We start from the raw sequence: 16,741 nt of genomic DNA, 5'->3' as shown, positions 1-16,741 counted from the left end.
AGTTCTGATTGTTGTTGTTGCTGTTGTTGTTGCTATTGTTGTTGCTGTTGTTGGTGTTGTTGTTGCCATGAGAATTGTAGCCGCACGCCTGCTGATAGAGTTGCAGTTGCTGCTGCTGCTGCGGCGTCAATTATAAGTAAGGATAATGGTACTTCCGGCGGTACAGTCCGTCAAGCAAATCGGCAAAGTTGTCGCCTACAAGTTATATCATTTTTTTTTTTTTTCAAGCAAAAAAATAAAAGAATACAAATAAAAATAAGAGAAAATTGTATATTAGTAAATGACTTTGAGTAGGATATTAATATTATTAGGCGTCTATTTGAAAAAGTTTGGCATTCGTTAAAAAAACAATTTTAAGTTTTAGGTTTAAAAGATCGTTTAAATTTAAGCTAAATGTTGTTCTTTTGTTAAATATCAAATTTAAGACATACAATGCTTGTTTTAAGTTTGAATTAAGTTGACAAGTGCTGCTAGACAAAAACCCTAACTTAAATAACTTAAGCGGTGTACTAAAAACTGACTGATCGTACAGATATATGTATATACATAAGCTATATTTTGTTTTGTCTAGAGTTTTAGGAGATGTTCGTGTTTATTGTTGTACTTGGTTTGTTTTTGTTTTGTTTTGGTTTTCTTTTTTTTGGGTTTTGGTTGCGTTTACGTTAAAAATTTGTATTTGATATGGTTTTGAATTGGTTTCAGTTTTCTTTTTCTTTGTTTAAGTTGTTGCGAGTTTGGTTTTTTTGGTTCTTTGGAGCTCGTTGCGTGTTTTGGAAGCGCAATAAACAAAAATTGATTCTTCAACGTTTTCATTTTGCATTACACGACGTTACAAAGTCTTGGAAGTTAAACGAGTTTTACTTTTCTTTTCTTTTCTTTACTTGTTTTTTTGAACTAGAAAATTGATCGATTATTTCTTGATTCATTCATTGAACGTGCCATGTTTTGTTTGCTTTTTAGTTTTTGGATCAAAATTGGGAAAAACTTTTGGGAATTTTGGAATAGAGTGAGGTTTTAAAAGAACACAAAAAAAAAAAAAAATGGTTAGGCAACCGGTTGATGAGTTTCTATGCGAATATGTTAGACTACAGCATGAACGTGTTGAAAATGATTTTGATTTTTGTAGAGCACTCGAGTTCGGTGCGTGTCGAAAAACGAACTTGGCAGGCAAACACACAATTTCATATACATATGCTATTTGTGTATATGTATTAAACGAACCAACTATAAAGAAAATACAAATTCGAACGCATACGTGAGGCTATGATTGAGATATTTTATATATATATATTTTTTTTTTGATTGATGGATTGATTTCATGTTATATATATATGTGTATATATAAAAAGCACAGTAGCTGAGCTAACGAGCTTCTCGGACAAAAAGGCGCATTGCGATTGCGCAATATATATTGTATATAGGAGCAGCTGTGCTAAATGTAGGATCTGGAACGTTGGGACTAGGGGAAAGCGTTGGGTTCGGTAATTACAGGCAGGGGCAGGGGCAGGGGCAGGGGCAGGGAAAGCGCAAGCAAAACTAATCAATAGCAAAAATGTTTGGTTGGAATATTATATCTGGTTGATATATATATGTATACATATATTTGTTGAGTAAAGCGGAATGTTTATGATTTGTAGGGACTTTGCGCATTTCTTTGTGAGGTACAAATTTTATAATTATCATTTTTGTTAGTTTAATTAATTTTGTTGCCTTTTGCGCGATTGGAACTTTTTCAAATAACGCTCTAAATTTTAATTTTAAATATACTTAATTTTTTTTTTTTTTTTGGTTTTTTTTTTTTTTTTTTTTTTTGAGAGAGAGAGAGTCAAATAAGCACGAATCAGACGAATTATGTTGAATATTTGATGAGGAATGAGAAACTAAATCGAATAATGTAGAAAACATGGCACGCTTTGAAGAGTTGTATTTTTGTATTTTTTTTTTCGACAAATTTGCAGCATGAGGCGGAATTTGAAGCTCGCATTGATATTGAAAAAGAATAAAAGTATATATATATATATATATATTGTATATATAGTTTTTTGAGCTGTGTCGAATAAATATGTGTCGGGTAATGTCCGATTATGTGTATGTTATTTTGTATATCTGTGTGTACATGTTTGTGAGTATATTATTAAAAGCGGACTTCAAATTGGCCGCGAGAAGCGTTCAAAAAAGCTCGCAGCTGCAGCGAGCAGCATATAGAGCAGAGAGAAACTTACAAATGCTCAACTTTGCGAATTGCCGGCAAATAAGAGAGAGAGAGAGGCTCACAAGCTATTAGGTAAGCAATTTCTTTTCGTTCCAGCTTCTTACAAGTTTCTCGCCTTGCCAGGTGGCGCCTCTCTCTGCGCTTCTCGCGCCCACTTTGTCAGCCAACAGTGGAGAATGTCTGTTTGTTTGTGTAGATCTATGTTTGTATGGGCGTGTGTTGCTAAACTACTTAAATTATATATTTAGACTCGGATTATTCTTATGTGCTCTCAAAAAAAAAAAAAAAAAAAAACTCAATTATGATTATGATTATCATTAGGCATAGTAGAGAATATAAAAGGAATAATTACTATCGAGACCAAAGATAGCATCGCAAATAGCATCGAATAATGAGCGTAATTTTTCCATTGCTCCGTCTATAAAAAAAAAATGAAAAAAATAAACAAATTGTACAACTTATTAGTTGTCGGCGCCACAACTGATTTTTTTGTTTTTTATGGTTTTTTTTTTTTTGGTTTTTTAGATTTTTAGTAGTATTTTATATATATATATATGTGTGTATATATAATTTGGTTTTTCTTTTCATATTTTTTTTTTTCTTTAAACATGTCGTCGATGGTTGAACAACAAACACATTTTGTAATCAAGAAAAATCAAAGGCAGTTGTAGAAGAAGAAGAGTCGAATAAGTATGATGAAATGGAGGAAACTCTGGTTGTTAGTGGTTCGACTAAAGTGGGCGTGGCATATGGTGAATGCCACGCCTGGTTAGTGCTGTAAAGTTTGACTAGGGATACAAAACAAATGCGACATATAAGGAATATATATATATTATGTATATATAGAAAACACAAACTACACGGAAAGTCTAAAGTTAATAAACTAAGTAAATTCTGGCTTGGCTTCAATTTTCCGTTTGTTTCTTCTCTTTTTTTCAGTTCTAATTTAAACTAAACTAAACCAAATATAAGTTTATAAGCTATGTGAAAAAAATACGGAAAATGTAAATAAAATACATAAGACTTAAAATGAGCAAACAACAACAACAAAAAAATATATATATATATGAATTGAAAAACATGAGAAACAAAATCACAAATATTAAAAAAAAAAACAAAAAACAAGTTATATCAATTTCAATTTCCTGCTTCCTTTTTTACAATTTCCAGAACTGTCAGTAGTAAAATTTTGTTTAAAGTCGCCTGAATGAAAAAATTTTTATATATATATATATATATATATATATATATATATAAAGGGGGGAGCTGCATAGTTAGGATGAGTTATGAGTTTTTTTTTGAACTGATTTTTCCAGTAGTTGCCGAGATTTTCTTTTCTTTTTCTTAACACTGAAACAGCAGGCACAACACAACAAAAAAAAAAAAAAAAGAATGGGGGAAATATTTTGATTATAAAGAATAAACTTTACACACACACACACATATATATATACATATACATATATATGTGTATGTGTATGTGTGTAACGCTAAGAGCTGCAATCTTAACACCGAAAAAAAAGTAAACAAAAAAATATATATGCATATATACATTTATAGACAAGAACCTCTCGAGCGAGACTCTCAGCACACATTTTGTCACTTTGTCAGGTTGAAGAAAAAAAAATTAGAACCTTTTTTCTTTTTTGTATGATTGTTTTATGCATGATACACTTGCAAAAAAAAATATGAAAAAAAAATAACAACATATATATAGTTTTTGTTTATTCATTTAGTTTTTTTTTTTCTCTTTTCTGTTTATAGTTTTATTTTATTTTGTTTTTTTTTTTTTGTTATGGAACTTTTGGCACTGGAACCGATAAGGGGGTGTTTTTGTTGGCAGCATTTTTGCTTTACGCTTTTGTATATTTTTTTTCGCTTCGCTTCATTCGTTGGAATGGAAAAAAAAAAAAAAACAATATTAAAAAAATATTTAACACTAAAAAAATTGGAAAAAAAAAATCATATGTGGAGCAGAGCGCGTTGGAAAATAGCACATGAAAAAAAATACAAAAAATATTGCATGTTATCTATTTTAGATTTGACATTGAACGATAACATATCGATCGATAACAGCACGTTTAACTAAGCACCCCGTTATCGCTTCGTAAGTGCGCGCATACTTACCATGCGCCACGCCTGCATTTCTTTACAAGTCAATACAAGTCTCTGTGTCTCTCTCTCTCTCTCTCATAGCATTTTTTTCTCTCTCTCTCTTTAACCTCTTTTTTCGTGTGCGTCTGTGAGCTGTGAACAAAAACCTGCTGCATGCGCGCGCGCCCCCTGGCGATCATTTGCGGCAAACACTTTTACATATTGTTTAGATGAACGAACAAAAAACGTTATATGGAAGCGCACACATACTCCAACACGCACGCACGCACGCACGCACGCACGCACACATACACACACACACACACAGAACAGCCACGCATATGTTTACCGTTATACCACACACAAAAAAAAAAAGAAATATTTTTCGCTTGCATTTTTTGTTTGCTGACTTTCAACAACCAAAAAAAAATAAAAAAAATTTGTTTTTTTTGTTTTGCGTTTTGTTTTTTATTTTTTTTTTTTTTCAATATATATACATAGGTGTATATATATGTATATATATTTATATATAGGCATATATATATATGATTATATATATTAAGATGATTAATCTTTTTGTTGTTTTTCTTGCGCTTCGGCCGGTCGGCGTTGCTGTTGCTGTTGTTGTTGCTGTTGTTATTGTTTTTTTTTTTTTTGTAACGCACTACAAACTAAATAATTTAAAATTTAACGCTATTCAAGATATAGATACGATATATAGTCAATATATGGTATAAGGTATATATATCTATATATAAATTTTACTTCTTCGTTTCTTTTTTATTTCTTTTATAAATGTTATGAGAAAGATTTGTTGCTATTGTTGTAGTTATTGCTGTAGTTGTTGTTGTTGTTGTTGTTGTTGTTGTTGTTGTTTCTGATTGTTGTTGTTGTTGTTACGTGGGCATTAAATCATAAATATGAAGCGATTGTGTATTACTTATAGGCCAAAGAGGATGGATAAGTGTAACAAACAGGGCAACGCTTCATTCATAATTCATTCGTTTTTTTTTTTAGGTTATGTGCATTTTCAGTTCTTTTTCGAGTTAGTTCCTTTTTGTTAAATTGGTTCATTTGATTTGCATTTTATTTGTAGATTTTTGTTTTGCTTTCTTCTTCTGCTTTAGCACACGGTATGCTTTGCACACAAAAAAAAAAAAAAAACAAAAAATATTTATTCACGTTCATTGTTTTCTTTTTTTCTTTGCGTAATTATTTTCGACGTGGGATACTTTGTTGCATTACGTTTTGTTTTTTTTTTAAATCAGCTCAGTCCGTTATTTCGCACACATACACTCAAAAAAAAAAAATATCATTTAGCAGTTATTTGTTTGTTAGCACATTTCTACATGTATTTACGAGTATATATGTATATATATATGTGTACGTATGTATATTTATGTATATATATAAAAAAAATTGGTATATATATTTGCTCTTATAGCAGAATGCGCACTAAGCCTAAATGCAGCGCTGTAATTGTAACTGCAATCGATATATTTATATGTATATGTATATATATTTATCGCTCGATTGTTATCGATAGACGTGTGCATGTACTGTTATGCGTTTCCTGCGTGACACGATCGTTGTTTAAGGATTAGAAGAACAATTTCTACGGCACTTGGGTTCGGTTTTCTAGTCATTTTTCCTGCATATTGCTCTCGTTTATGTTTACTTTTTTATCTGTATACATGTGTATGTGTGTGTGTGTGTGTGTGTGTGTGTGTGTGTGTGTGTCGGGTTGTTGCTGTTGTTGTTGTTGTTTTTGGGGCTGCTCTAAGCTTAAGTGTGGAAAAGCTATACAAAAAAAAAAAAAATCATATATATATTTATGATCTTAAAAAAATTGCCTGCTTGTTTTCTTGTTCTCATTTTCTGTTTCTCCAGTTTTTCGTTAGTATTAGCTAAAGTTAATTTTAATTTAAAAATACGCATTAGTTTCTTTTTTAATATTATTTGTTGTTTTTTTTTTGTTTGTTTTTGTAATTTTCTTAAAAAAAAAAATCATTTTACACTAAAAATGGCCAAATATCTCTGACCATATATATATATATATATATATATATGTATATATATATTATTATAATATATATAGCAAACATTTTTGTGTGTAATTTACATGGAAATTAGGAAGAAAAAGAAAATAACAAATAAAAAATTGCAACGAGAAATTTGTTTGTGTTTTTGTTTTTTTTTTTTTGTTTAAAATAGTTATAGAAAATACGTTTCTAAATATGCAAATAATAAAGAACTAAAGATTATTACTATAGTTAAGTATTCTTATAATTTTGTTTTTGTTTTTCTTTTTTTTTTTTGTTTTTAAATTATTCTTTTCTTTGTTTTTCCTTAGATGTGGGGGGGTTAGAGTTGTGATTTTGCATCAGTTTGTTTGTTGTTGTTGTTGTTTGTCAAAAAAATATATATATATATTATATATACATAAGATTGTATGTATAACTGGTCTGTTGTTTTTCTTTGTTTTTTTTTTTGTTATGGTTGTTTATTCTTGTTTTTTTTTTTTTTTTTTTTTTTTGATTTCCTGGTTTGTTATTTAGATAAACTTTTGTGCATCAAAGTACGGATGCGTTTTTTGGAAGCGCTGTTGTGATTTTAATGATCTACCTCTGTGAACCATATTATTGAAGCCGGCCGCCATGTGCGGCGGCGGCGGCGGCGGCGGTGGTGGCGCCTGCGGCGGTCCCATGCCCATTTGGGACATAAAGTGCGCCGCCTTGGCCTTGCCGTGCTCCTCGGCCAGGCGCACCGACAGCGGCTGGGATCCGCCCTCCGGTATGACGTTGTTCAGCGCCGAGATTGCCTCCTGTGCCTCCTCGCGTTTGTTGTAGCTGTGTTTTTTGTTGATTTAGTTGTTAACATTTGAGATGAGTTTTTTTTTTTTTTTTTTTCGTTTTGTTTTGTTTTGTTGTGGGCGGGCGATGCGATGCGAATCGAATTGTCAAAAGAAAAAAAAAAAATACAAAAAAAAAACCAAAATGAGAGCATGAAAGAAAAATATATAGATATATATATATGATTAAAATGCAAAGTTGCAGTTGGTAGAGCGGAGGCAAAGTGTATTTATCGATTAGCATCATGTGCGTTTTATCGATTTAACAATTTTCGATTTTCGGTTTTAGTCGGATTTACTTACCGTACAAATGCCACGCCCCTTGGCCGACCGGTCAGCTTGTCGCGCAGTATATTCTTCTGCACTATGGAACCGTATTTGCCAAAGATCGTGTCCAGCTGATCATCGGTTATCGTGCGCGGCAGATTGGTCACATACAGATTGGTATCCTTGATCGATTCACCGCCAGGACGTGCATATGAAACCTGAGAAGAGAGCATAGATTTAGGCTTTTGCTCAGCTAAGTTCAAGAGATGCTTTTCTAGTGGTAGAGTTATTGGGGGAGGAGTCTGGGAGCACGTACCTTGAGCCGTTTATTACGCACTGTGATGCCATTGAGCACTTTAATCGCACGCTGCGAGTCCATTTCCGATGTGAAGTCCACGAAAGCATAACCAAAACTGTAGCCAGTCTAGAGAAATTTCAATAAAATGCGATTAAAATAAGATTCCGATAAAGTTTAACAGTTACAAATTAGAGCTTTAAGCTTTCCAGTTAAAATTATTCAGTCTTTAACATAGAAGCCTAAGAGAACTTCAATATTAAAGCTTTAGGTGAAATGCAACTAAATCAGTTGAGCTGAAGCTCTGATCAAGGTAAAGCTCAATTAGTTTGTGAAAGCTTAAAGCTTTAAGTGCTGGCCAGTCGGTATATTCAAGCGCACTTAAAGCTCAGACAATGCAAAGCTATTTTAAAGCTTTGATTTGAAGCTCTGACTTCGTTTAGCTAGTTAAAAGCTTTGACTTGTCTAGCTTGTTTAAAGCCCTTCCAAAATAGCTTGCAAATGTGTGCAAGTATCTAAATGAAGCTCGCTCAGCAAAAACTCGCAAGTTCAGTGAATGCATTAAGTTAGCTTAAAGCTCTTCAAGCTAGCGCCCTAATGAATTGTTAACTCACCTTATAGTCTCTCATGATTCTGCACGTATTGATGGGTCCAATGGCTCTAAATAGGGCATACAGCTCGCGATCAGTCATATCCTGCGGCAAATAGTTGACTATCAAATTGGTGTTGCTGTTGCGCTGATCGTTCATGTGATCATCGCTGCCGCCGCTGCCAATCGATAGGCCGCACAGATTGTTCAGCGAATTGTTGCTGGCCATTGGCGGCATATTGCAGATATTGCCGCCAAGGGAATTGGCGCTGCCGCCATTACCGCCTGGGAAATCATTGTAACCGCGACGCGACGAGGAACTTGGAAATGTAAATTCTGTGTCCTGTGGTGAGAACGCATAACGTGACTGTAATCAAATTAACCATACAAAGATATTCTAATGTTGAGAGCACGCCTCATAAACGCTTTAAGGTACGACTTCAACTTCAACTTCGATTTCGATGACTGTCTCGATTCTCGCTGTTATCGATACACAAACATTTTCTCAGCAGCAGCATCAACAACAGCGCACGCACACACTCTCGCACATATTCGCACTCACACAAAGTTAAATTTCTACATATTGTTTAAAGCAATTAATTAAGTTGCAGAAAATTGAGTTTAAAGTAAAATAGTTTTGCTTGAGAATAAATGGTTGAATGTAACGTGCGTACTTAACAGTTGCTATTTAACAGACGCATGTTAACTTTTAACAGCGCTCAGCGCTGGTGCAAAACAATTGAGCACAGCTCTTGCTGTTAAGTTTTAATGTCTCTCTGTGTGTGTGTGTGTGTGTGTGTGTGTGCATGGGTGTGTGTGGTATGTGTGGGTGTAACTGCATACACATAACGGCATTCAGCGTTACATTTCGAAGGCAAACGGAATTGCAAACTGTGAGCATAAAGCATTAAAGAAAATAAAGAGAACAACTTTCAAAGAATATGTGAATAGGAAAACGAACGAATGCTCTAAAAGCCGCTTAGGGCCGCGTGTGTGTGGGTGTGTGCATGTGTGTATTGTTTATGTTATGTGTGTGTTTCATCGATTTTGATTGGCTGTAACAGCACAAAAGTAGTGAGTGAGAGTGTGTGTGTGTGTGCGGGCGTAGGGCAAGGGAGAGGTTGTGGTTAGGGGAAACGGAAGAGCTTGGACAGCACAAGGCTGTTCTTGTTGTTGTTGCAAAGTATGCAATGAAATGTTGTTTGCAGCATAGTTAGCTGCTGCTTTTATGTTTCTGTTGTTGTTGCTGTTGTGTTGCTGTTATTGTTGTTGCTGTTAAGTTTTTACTGTTGTGTTGCTGTTATTGTTGTTGATTTTAAGTTTTTACTGTTGTGACTTTAGTTTTCTTTTGTTTTTATTTATTTTTGACCAAAATGCAAATTTTAAGTTTAAGTTTAATTTATTTTTGGGATAGTTAATTTACTTTCTGTTTAAGTTAATATATTTTGTACAAATCAAATGTTGAGCATCCACAAAAATGAAGTTGATTTTTATTTGACTATATTTTTGTTTTTGTTTTTTTTCTTTTCATTCTGATTAAAAGCGTGTGTGCCTCAGGAGCGTTCAATGAGACAAACTCAATAACATTCAACTAGAATAAATTTAAATATATTTTGCATAAACATACAAAAACGAAAACCAAAAAATTTTCAATTATCAATGCAAATTGCAAATTGCAAATTTTTATTTGTTAAAGATTCTTTATTAATAATTTTTTTTTTATATATTTTTCTGGTATTGCACATGCAATGAAATTTGATTGATTTGATTGATTTCGAACTTTATGTTCAATAAAAATATAAAAATTTATTGTATTTAAAAAGTAGAAGTATAAATAAGAATACGTACCATTCCAGATGGCAGTGAATGTGACATGCCAAATACACGTCCACCGCTGTTGATTGAACGTATGATTGATGATTGAAGAGAAGAAAATATCGCATATTAGAATTTTATATTGTTAAATGTTTCGGTAAATGGTTAAAAATAACAAAATTATAATTGGTTTAAAGCGCAATTTAGTTTTGGTTTTTTTTTTTCGTTAGAAATATGAGCAAGAAATGTTTTGATGTATGAATGAAATATCTTACGGAACTAACTTATTGAGCTTAATTCAAATGAAAGAGACTTAAAACAAGTCAATGATAACAGCTGTTAACTTATCAGATCCTCGCAACGCACCGTTAGGCCACTGTTAAGCGCCTAACAGCGCGCTGTAAAGTGCTCTGTTAACGAATACAGCTTCAATCATTGTCTTGCTATTATTAAAAAGACTTAGATTACTAAAAAAAAACTAATAACAACAGTTTGGAAATACTCTGAAGAGGCATTTGTGTAATTCGTGGCAGCCTTTTGGGCGCTCAGGTGTGGAGAGAAGGTGAAATGATTTGCTTGTGAAAAGGCAGCAGATGCCAAGAACAATTTCTCACAATTCGCACTAACGAATATTTAAAGAAAATTGGAACTTGATCTGCGCAATGCTTGAAACACCGAGAAAAAAAAATACGGTAACCTAAAGAAACAAAATTTATTTATGGTTTTACTTTTACACCCGTTAATTGACTTCTGAACACCTAAAAAAAAATTTGGCACTTTAAAAAAATAAACCAACCGTAACTTCAATAACATTTTACGTTATATTTGCACTGCTTTACACTGAAAAAAATAAATAAATGCGGACACAAATTTCATAAAATTTGTACATTTTTGTTGATGCACTTGAAAAAAATTGAAAAAAAAATAGATATTTCTGTTTATTTTTCACTCTGGAAAAAAAAATTGAGCAAACGCTGAAAAACCTTTAAGAAATTCGGACGCAAACTTGTTGCAAGTTTTATTTGGAGCACTTAAAAAAAAATCGAAAAAAAACTCATTTCAGTTGCACTGAAAAAAAAGGGAAACCCTGCGGACACACATTTGAATGAATTTTCAAATTCTTGTCATGCACTTGAAAAAAAATAAAAGAAAAAAAAAATAATAATTTTTTGCTGCACTCGAAAAAAATATTTAAAAAAATACAAAAAAAAAAAAGGAGAAACATTTTTGGGGACTTCCCACGTAGACACAGTTGACAAGAACTGTGTGTTGCTGTTGTTGTAGTTGAATGATGCAGGGAGACTTTTGTTCAAGTGTGTTTTTAGTGTCTAGTTTAACTTAAGAATGCATGAATTCAATTTATTTTTGTTTTGTTTTTTTTTTTTTTTTTTCTTTGTGTTTTATGTTAAGTTATGGTTAAATGTCTAGTCTTTACTTACAGGCGTTGACGGCGTCTTCGTTTAAGGAACATTTTGTTGGTACTTCACAGAGTTATCACACCAGTTTCTTATGTTTTTTTTTTTTTGATTGTCAAACAATAATTATAATAATAAGCACCGAAAAAAAACCACACTACATACAATCTAAATGTTTGTGTCTGTCGTTTTCGCTGTTGAGATCGCTTGAAAATGCTGCTTGGCTGTTGCTGTGAAAAGAGATCATGTCTACACAATTAAATCAACTGGCAAATATCGATAAATCGATTAATTAATGCTTTGGCGGCTGTTGACATCGTGATTCAGTTTTACGCTGTATGCGAGGGCGGGGGGGGTTTGGTGGGGGCGTGTGTAATGGTCAAAGTGTGTGTGGGTGTGTATGTGTTTGTGTGTGTATATTATATTTTTCTCTTTCATTTTCATATTTATATAATTGGGTAAGAAAAAAAAAACAATTCTGTAGGCACACGAAAAAAAAACAAACAAAAAATTCCTTTAATTTGCTTCTTCTGGTAACACTGGCAGCTAATGTTACTGCTGATGCTGCTGTTGTTCTGCTCTTAACAGAAGTAGTTGCTGCTGTTGTTCTGCTGTTAACAGAAGTAACTGCTTCTGTTGTTCTTCTGTTAATGGGAGTAGCTGCTGCTTGTGTTGTTGCTGCTTGTTGATTCTTGTTGATTGTTGATATGTTGATATGTTGATTGTTGAATGTTGACATTGATGTTGTTTCTACTGCTGTTGCTGCTGCTGTTGTTGCGGCTCAAGGCCTTATTCTCATTATAATTATATTTTATTTTTTGTTGGTTTTGTTTTCGAACATGATTCGCTGCTGCGGCGGCTGCTGTTCGCAGCCATTGCAGTGCTTAAGAGCGAGACGCAGTTATGCAATCTAATAGGCAATTCGTCTGTTATGCATTGGACATATATGGAGACGTTCGCTGTCTAGGTGTGTTGGTGTTTGTATCTGTGTTGGTGTGTTGGTGTGTTGGTGTGTGAGTGTGTACGTTTACAACAACAACAACTGTTGCTGCTGCGCTGCTTACAAGCTAACTAGTTACTGTTAACTTTCATATACAAATATACATAACTTAAGCTTAACAGTGCTGCTAATGTTAACGGCTGATTATGCTGTTGCTGCTGCTGCTGTTTAGCATATGTCAAGGTCCTGACACAATTTGTGAGCACGTGACACGCACATGTGCGCTCTCTTTCGCTCTCTCTCTCGGAGTCGCTTGTTTACATTTGACCGCACGTAGCTGCCAGCAACAAATTTGAGTGCATAAAGAGAAAAAAAAAAACTATGCCTGATGACGCCAGCAGCTGCAAAGTTCATTGGCTGTCACAATTCGGAGTGCGTGCTCTCTCTCTCTCGCTCACACCCATTTATGAAGTGCGGCAACAGAGCGCACGTTGCATATTGCATTTGGCAATAAAATGATGTTAAATCACTCGGCACAAGGACCCAGCCCAACAGCAGCCGCACCATAAACTATGCCAGAGGCGCCGCAATGACTTGCCCCAGTTGGCGCAAGCCGGGTTTACAAATAGGTCAACTACGGACACAAGCACTCGGCGCACGTGTGTGTACAGCAAAAAACAGTCGGAGAAAAAAAAAAAGAAGTTGAGAATTTCGCTTAAACTTATGAACAGAGCTTAACCTAGGCTATGGAGGGCGGGGGCGGCGACGACGGGTGACTGAAAATGCGTTTCGAGTGAAATTCTGATTCAAGTGAGGTTAAATTGAGTTGCGTACAAATTAGTCAAACGCAAAGCGAATAGTTTAAGGAGTGCAAAATTAAAAGCATAAAAAAAGGAAAACTGAAGTAGTTGAGTTTTTTGTTGGCTTTAGTTAACAACATTTACCGGTACATCGTGAGGCTGTTTAGGTTGCACAGGCCGCACCACGAAAACGTTGTTAGGCCGTTACGTTAATCCTCGGTGCCAAAAAAAAAAAAACGAATGAAATGGTTCTCGTGGTTTCAAATCCCGTCGGAACTCGAAATGGAGACGTTTATAAGGCGCGTTTTTTCATATTGCTTTGATTTCGTTTCATTTTGGTTTTGTTTTTGATATTTTAAATGCAGTGTTACAATTACAGTTACGTTCGATTGGAAGAGCTTACGTTACGTTGTTGACTTGCCTTACGTTACGTTACGCTACGTTAAGCTTAATTAAATATAGTTCGATTCTCTTTGTTGTTTTTTTTTTTTTTTAATGTTAACATTCATGTATTTATCACAATTTGATTGCAAGACACTACGAACAGAACGCGACGCGTTGCGTTACGTGACATGTTGCGTTACGTGACGTTAGCGATGCGATGCGCTGTAGAAAATCGTGTCAGTTAAATATACTTATGCGATATATGTGAAACATACGTAAGCAAATCAATGAGCGAGCGAGCATGAAACGACGTAACTAACGTAAAAACGTAACTGTAAATATGGCTAGCAGATGAGCTAAAGAGAGCGCAAAAACAAAGCTACGGCAAGAGAATAAAATGTGGAGCGCAACAGCTTCCAAAAAAATGATGTGGAAGGATGCACATGACGAACTCTAGGGGGCGTGTTTACATGAGCTTAAATCATAATTACGTGGCTTAATTAGGGGAATTCGTGTCGATTTGTATATCATTTCTCAAATTTATTTCTCTCTTCTTTTTTTTTTTTTTATAGCTGTAAACCTGCCTGAGAACGAGACTGCTTTTTGCTGTAGTGCACACGGATTATTTGTTTTGAGGTTAGGTTAAGCTGCATTTTGTGCTTAATTTAATTATTGACTGTACAATCTAGTACATATCAGATAAATAATACTTGTTGTTGGTTCTGCGTTTTGCAATTGCTGTTGCTGCTTTTGCTGTTGTTGTTGTTGTTGTTATCGTAGCACACTCAAGGGTTTCCATTGTTGCGGGAATATACATTTTCTTTTAAGTAGATAAAAATAAAGAAAATGTGTGCGTATGTGTGTGGGCGTGTGTGTGTGAGTGTGTGCAGAGGGGTTGGTTATTGGTTTTGATGTATATTGATAGGGTCTGTTCGGTATTTCTGTCTATTACGTTCTGTCAAGTGCACATGTGACACACGAGCAGCAAATGGCGTCAATCAATAGCAGAAAATGTGGGCGAAAGGTAATTTCTTCCACATGCTTAGCTATTATTCTGCCATTATATGATTTTACAGCTGCTGTTGCCACATGCGGCACATGCCACATCTCAAAAAATAAATAGATATACATATACATATATACCAATGCATACAGCGAATTTGCCAGATACTTTTTTGAGCCTAGCAAAAAAAAATTGGGTTTTTTTTTGTTATCTAAGTCTATAGTCAGCTGCAAAGTATGCAGCAGAATTTTTAAAATTTTAACTGCTAGTTAAGGATCAAACTGGGAGGCAAAAAAATTACAAAAAAAAAAAAAGAATTTTTGGGAACTGGTTTCGGTGTGCGCTAAAAAATAGAACTTTGCACGTTAATTGCAGTAGTTGTGTTTGTATGTGTGTGTTTGTGTATGTATAGGGAAATATTTCTTCTGGGATATTTTTGGAGTTGGGAATTGGGGAGGGTTTATTTGCTGCTGCTGTGTTTTGTTGTTGTTGTTGTTGTTGTTGGTATGCTTGAAGATGAAGAAACTGAAGTTAAAATTTACCTCGACTTGTTGTAACCGTATGGGGGATAACCACCGTTATTATTGTTACTACCCGGATTATTGTTGCCGTACATATCCTGAGAGTGTGTGTGCACGAGTATTTTTTGCAAAATACTCTCAGTGCGCCGTTATTTTGTTTTATTGAAGGTATCGGTTGTTCTGTCTCTCACTCTCTCTCTCTCTCTTTCACGCTCTCTCGCACTTGTCTCACTTGACGTGATCAGAGAGCTTCTATTCTTACTCTCTCTCGCTCTCGTTATTTGTAGTTGTTTGGCGCTCAGCGCTCTCAGCTGCCAGCTGCTGTTAATTTCACGTGATATATATATTTTTTTTATATACTATTTGTCTCGTCTGCTTTGGCTGTTGTGTGAGTGAGTGCGGGTGTTGGTATGTATGTCTATGTATTTGTGTGTGTGTATGAGAGACTCAGTTGTTGTTTGGATGTGTGTGTGTTCTTGTATTGCCTGCCGAGAGCTTTGACGCTCTCGTCGTAGACAATGGTCGCAACACTGGAACGCAAGCAATTGCGATTTAAGCCTTTTGTTTCCTTCCTTCCAGCCACAGTACAGTTACTCAATCTGTCTCGTTCTTTCTGTTAGTATCAAATGTTTTGGCGGGCTTTGCTTCTCTCTCTTTTTCTCTTTTTGTAGACTGTTACGTTTGGCGCTCTTCTTTGTGGCTGCAGTTGATGTTCTTGTTGTTGGCGCGCTCAGCTGTGTAGTTGTTGTTACTAAGGTTGTTGAAGTTGTTGTTGTTGTTGTAGTTGGGAGTGAAAGGTGAGAAATTGGTAAGGAAATTAACATATGATCAAAGAGACGTGCATTACGCGCTTTGTGTGTGTTCTCTTATATTATGCGTGTGCGTGCGTGCTTATGTGTGTGTGCGTGTGTGCGTATTTGTATGCATGTGGGTGTGTGTGTGTGTGTGTGTGTATGTGTGAACGAATAACTTATACTGATACTAAAATAAATGCTAATTACTTAAAAGTTCAAGCTTTAACATCAGGCATATTACATAACAATAACAGAATATAGATACAGTAATGTGTGTGTGCATCAGAGAAGGAGCAGAGTTGACAGCTCAGACTTCAAAAATGCGAGCGCGAACGCCATTTTAAAAAGAGCTACCAGAGTTGTAGCTCTACACAGCTGATATTAAAATAAAATATATACAGAGTTGTCACCCAGCCAACAAATATGTACCATTTACATATCAGAAAGCTATCAGAGTTAAATGCAGGCAAACAGAGTTGTCAACTTGCACAATTGCTGGAATTAGCAAAAAAAAATCCAAAGCGAGCAAGCAGAGTTGTTACCCCGACTGAGCATTTAAATAGGTAACATATAAAAATGCGCAGTTTTTACCCTGCCTAGGTTTTAATATAACATAAAGTATAAAATAGAGAAGCAGAGTTGTCACCCAATCTATATTTTTGGAAAAAACAACAATTTAAGGATGCAAGCAAAGTTGTCAAACATTTAAATAAATATCGACTATAAACCATAGAAAAGACAGCGACCAGAGTTGTCACCCT

At 34.7% G+C, this 16,741-nt stretch overlaps 1 protein-coding gene across 11 annotated transcripts; it reads right to left on the bottom strand.

Annotated features, from left to right (window-relative positions):
• Window positions 1-47: 47 nt before the first annotated feature.
• On the bottom strand, window positions 48-15,839 carry LOC135426945 (protein sex-lethal). 11 transcript variants are annotated; one of them, XM_064680293.1, is made up of 9 exons: window positions 15,208-15,839; window positions 11,563-11,787; window positions 10,157-10,202; window positions 8,334-8,675; window positions 7,741-7,848; window positions 7,461-7,642; window positions 6,932-7,155; window positions 2,565-2,630; window positions 48-195 (listed from the first exon to the last, which is right to left on the bottom strand). In XM_064680293.1, the coding sequence occupies exons 2-9, from the start codon at window positions 11,592-11,594 to the stop codon at window positions 131-133; spliced, it is 1,065 nt and encodes a 354-aa protein (XP_064536363.1). In that variant the 5' UTR covers window positions 11,595-11,787; window positions 15,208-15,839; the 3' UTR covers window positions 48-130. The 11 variants fall into 11 exon arrangements, with proteins under 11 accessions (XP_064536363.1, XP_064536362.1, XP_064536365.1 ...); XM_064680292.1 differs by having other exon boundaries at window positions 11,563-11,768; XM_064680295.1 differs by having other exon boundaries at window positions 8,334-8,651; window positions 11,563-11,768.
• Window positions 15,840-16,741: the final 902 nt, after the last annotated feature.

Source organism: Drosophila montana, unplaced genomic scaffold, assembly GCF_035044405.1.
Source record: "Drosophila montana isolate Dmon_TW-CO22-7 unplaced genomic scaffold, ASM3504440v1 contig_2106_1, whole genome shotgun sequence".
NCBI classification, from domain to species: Eukaryota; Metazoa; Arthropoda; class Insecta; order Diptera; family Drosophilidae; genus Drosophila; species Drosophila montana.
This window is presented reverse-complemented; position numbering and strand designations above follow the sequence as displayed.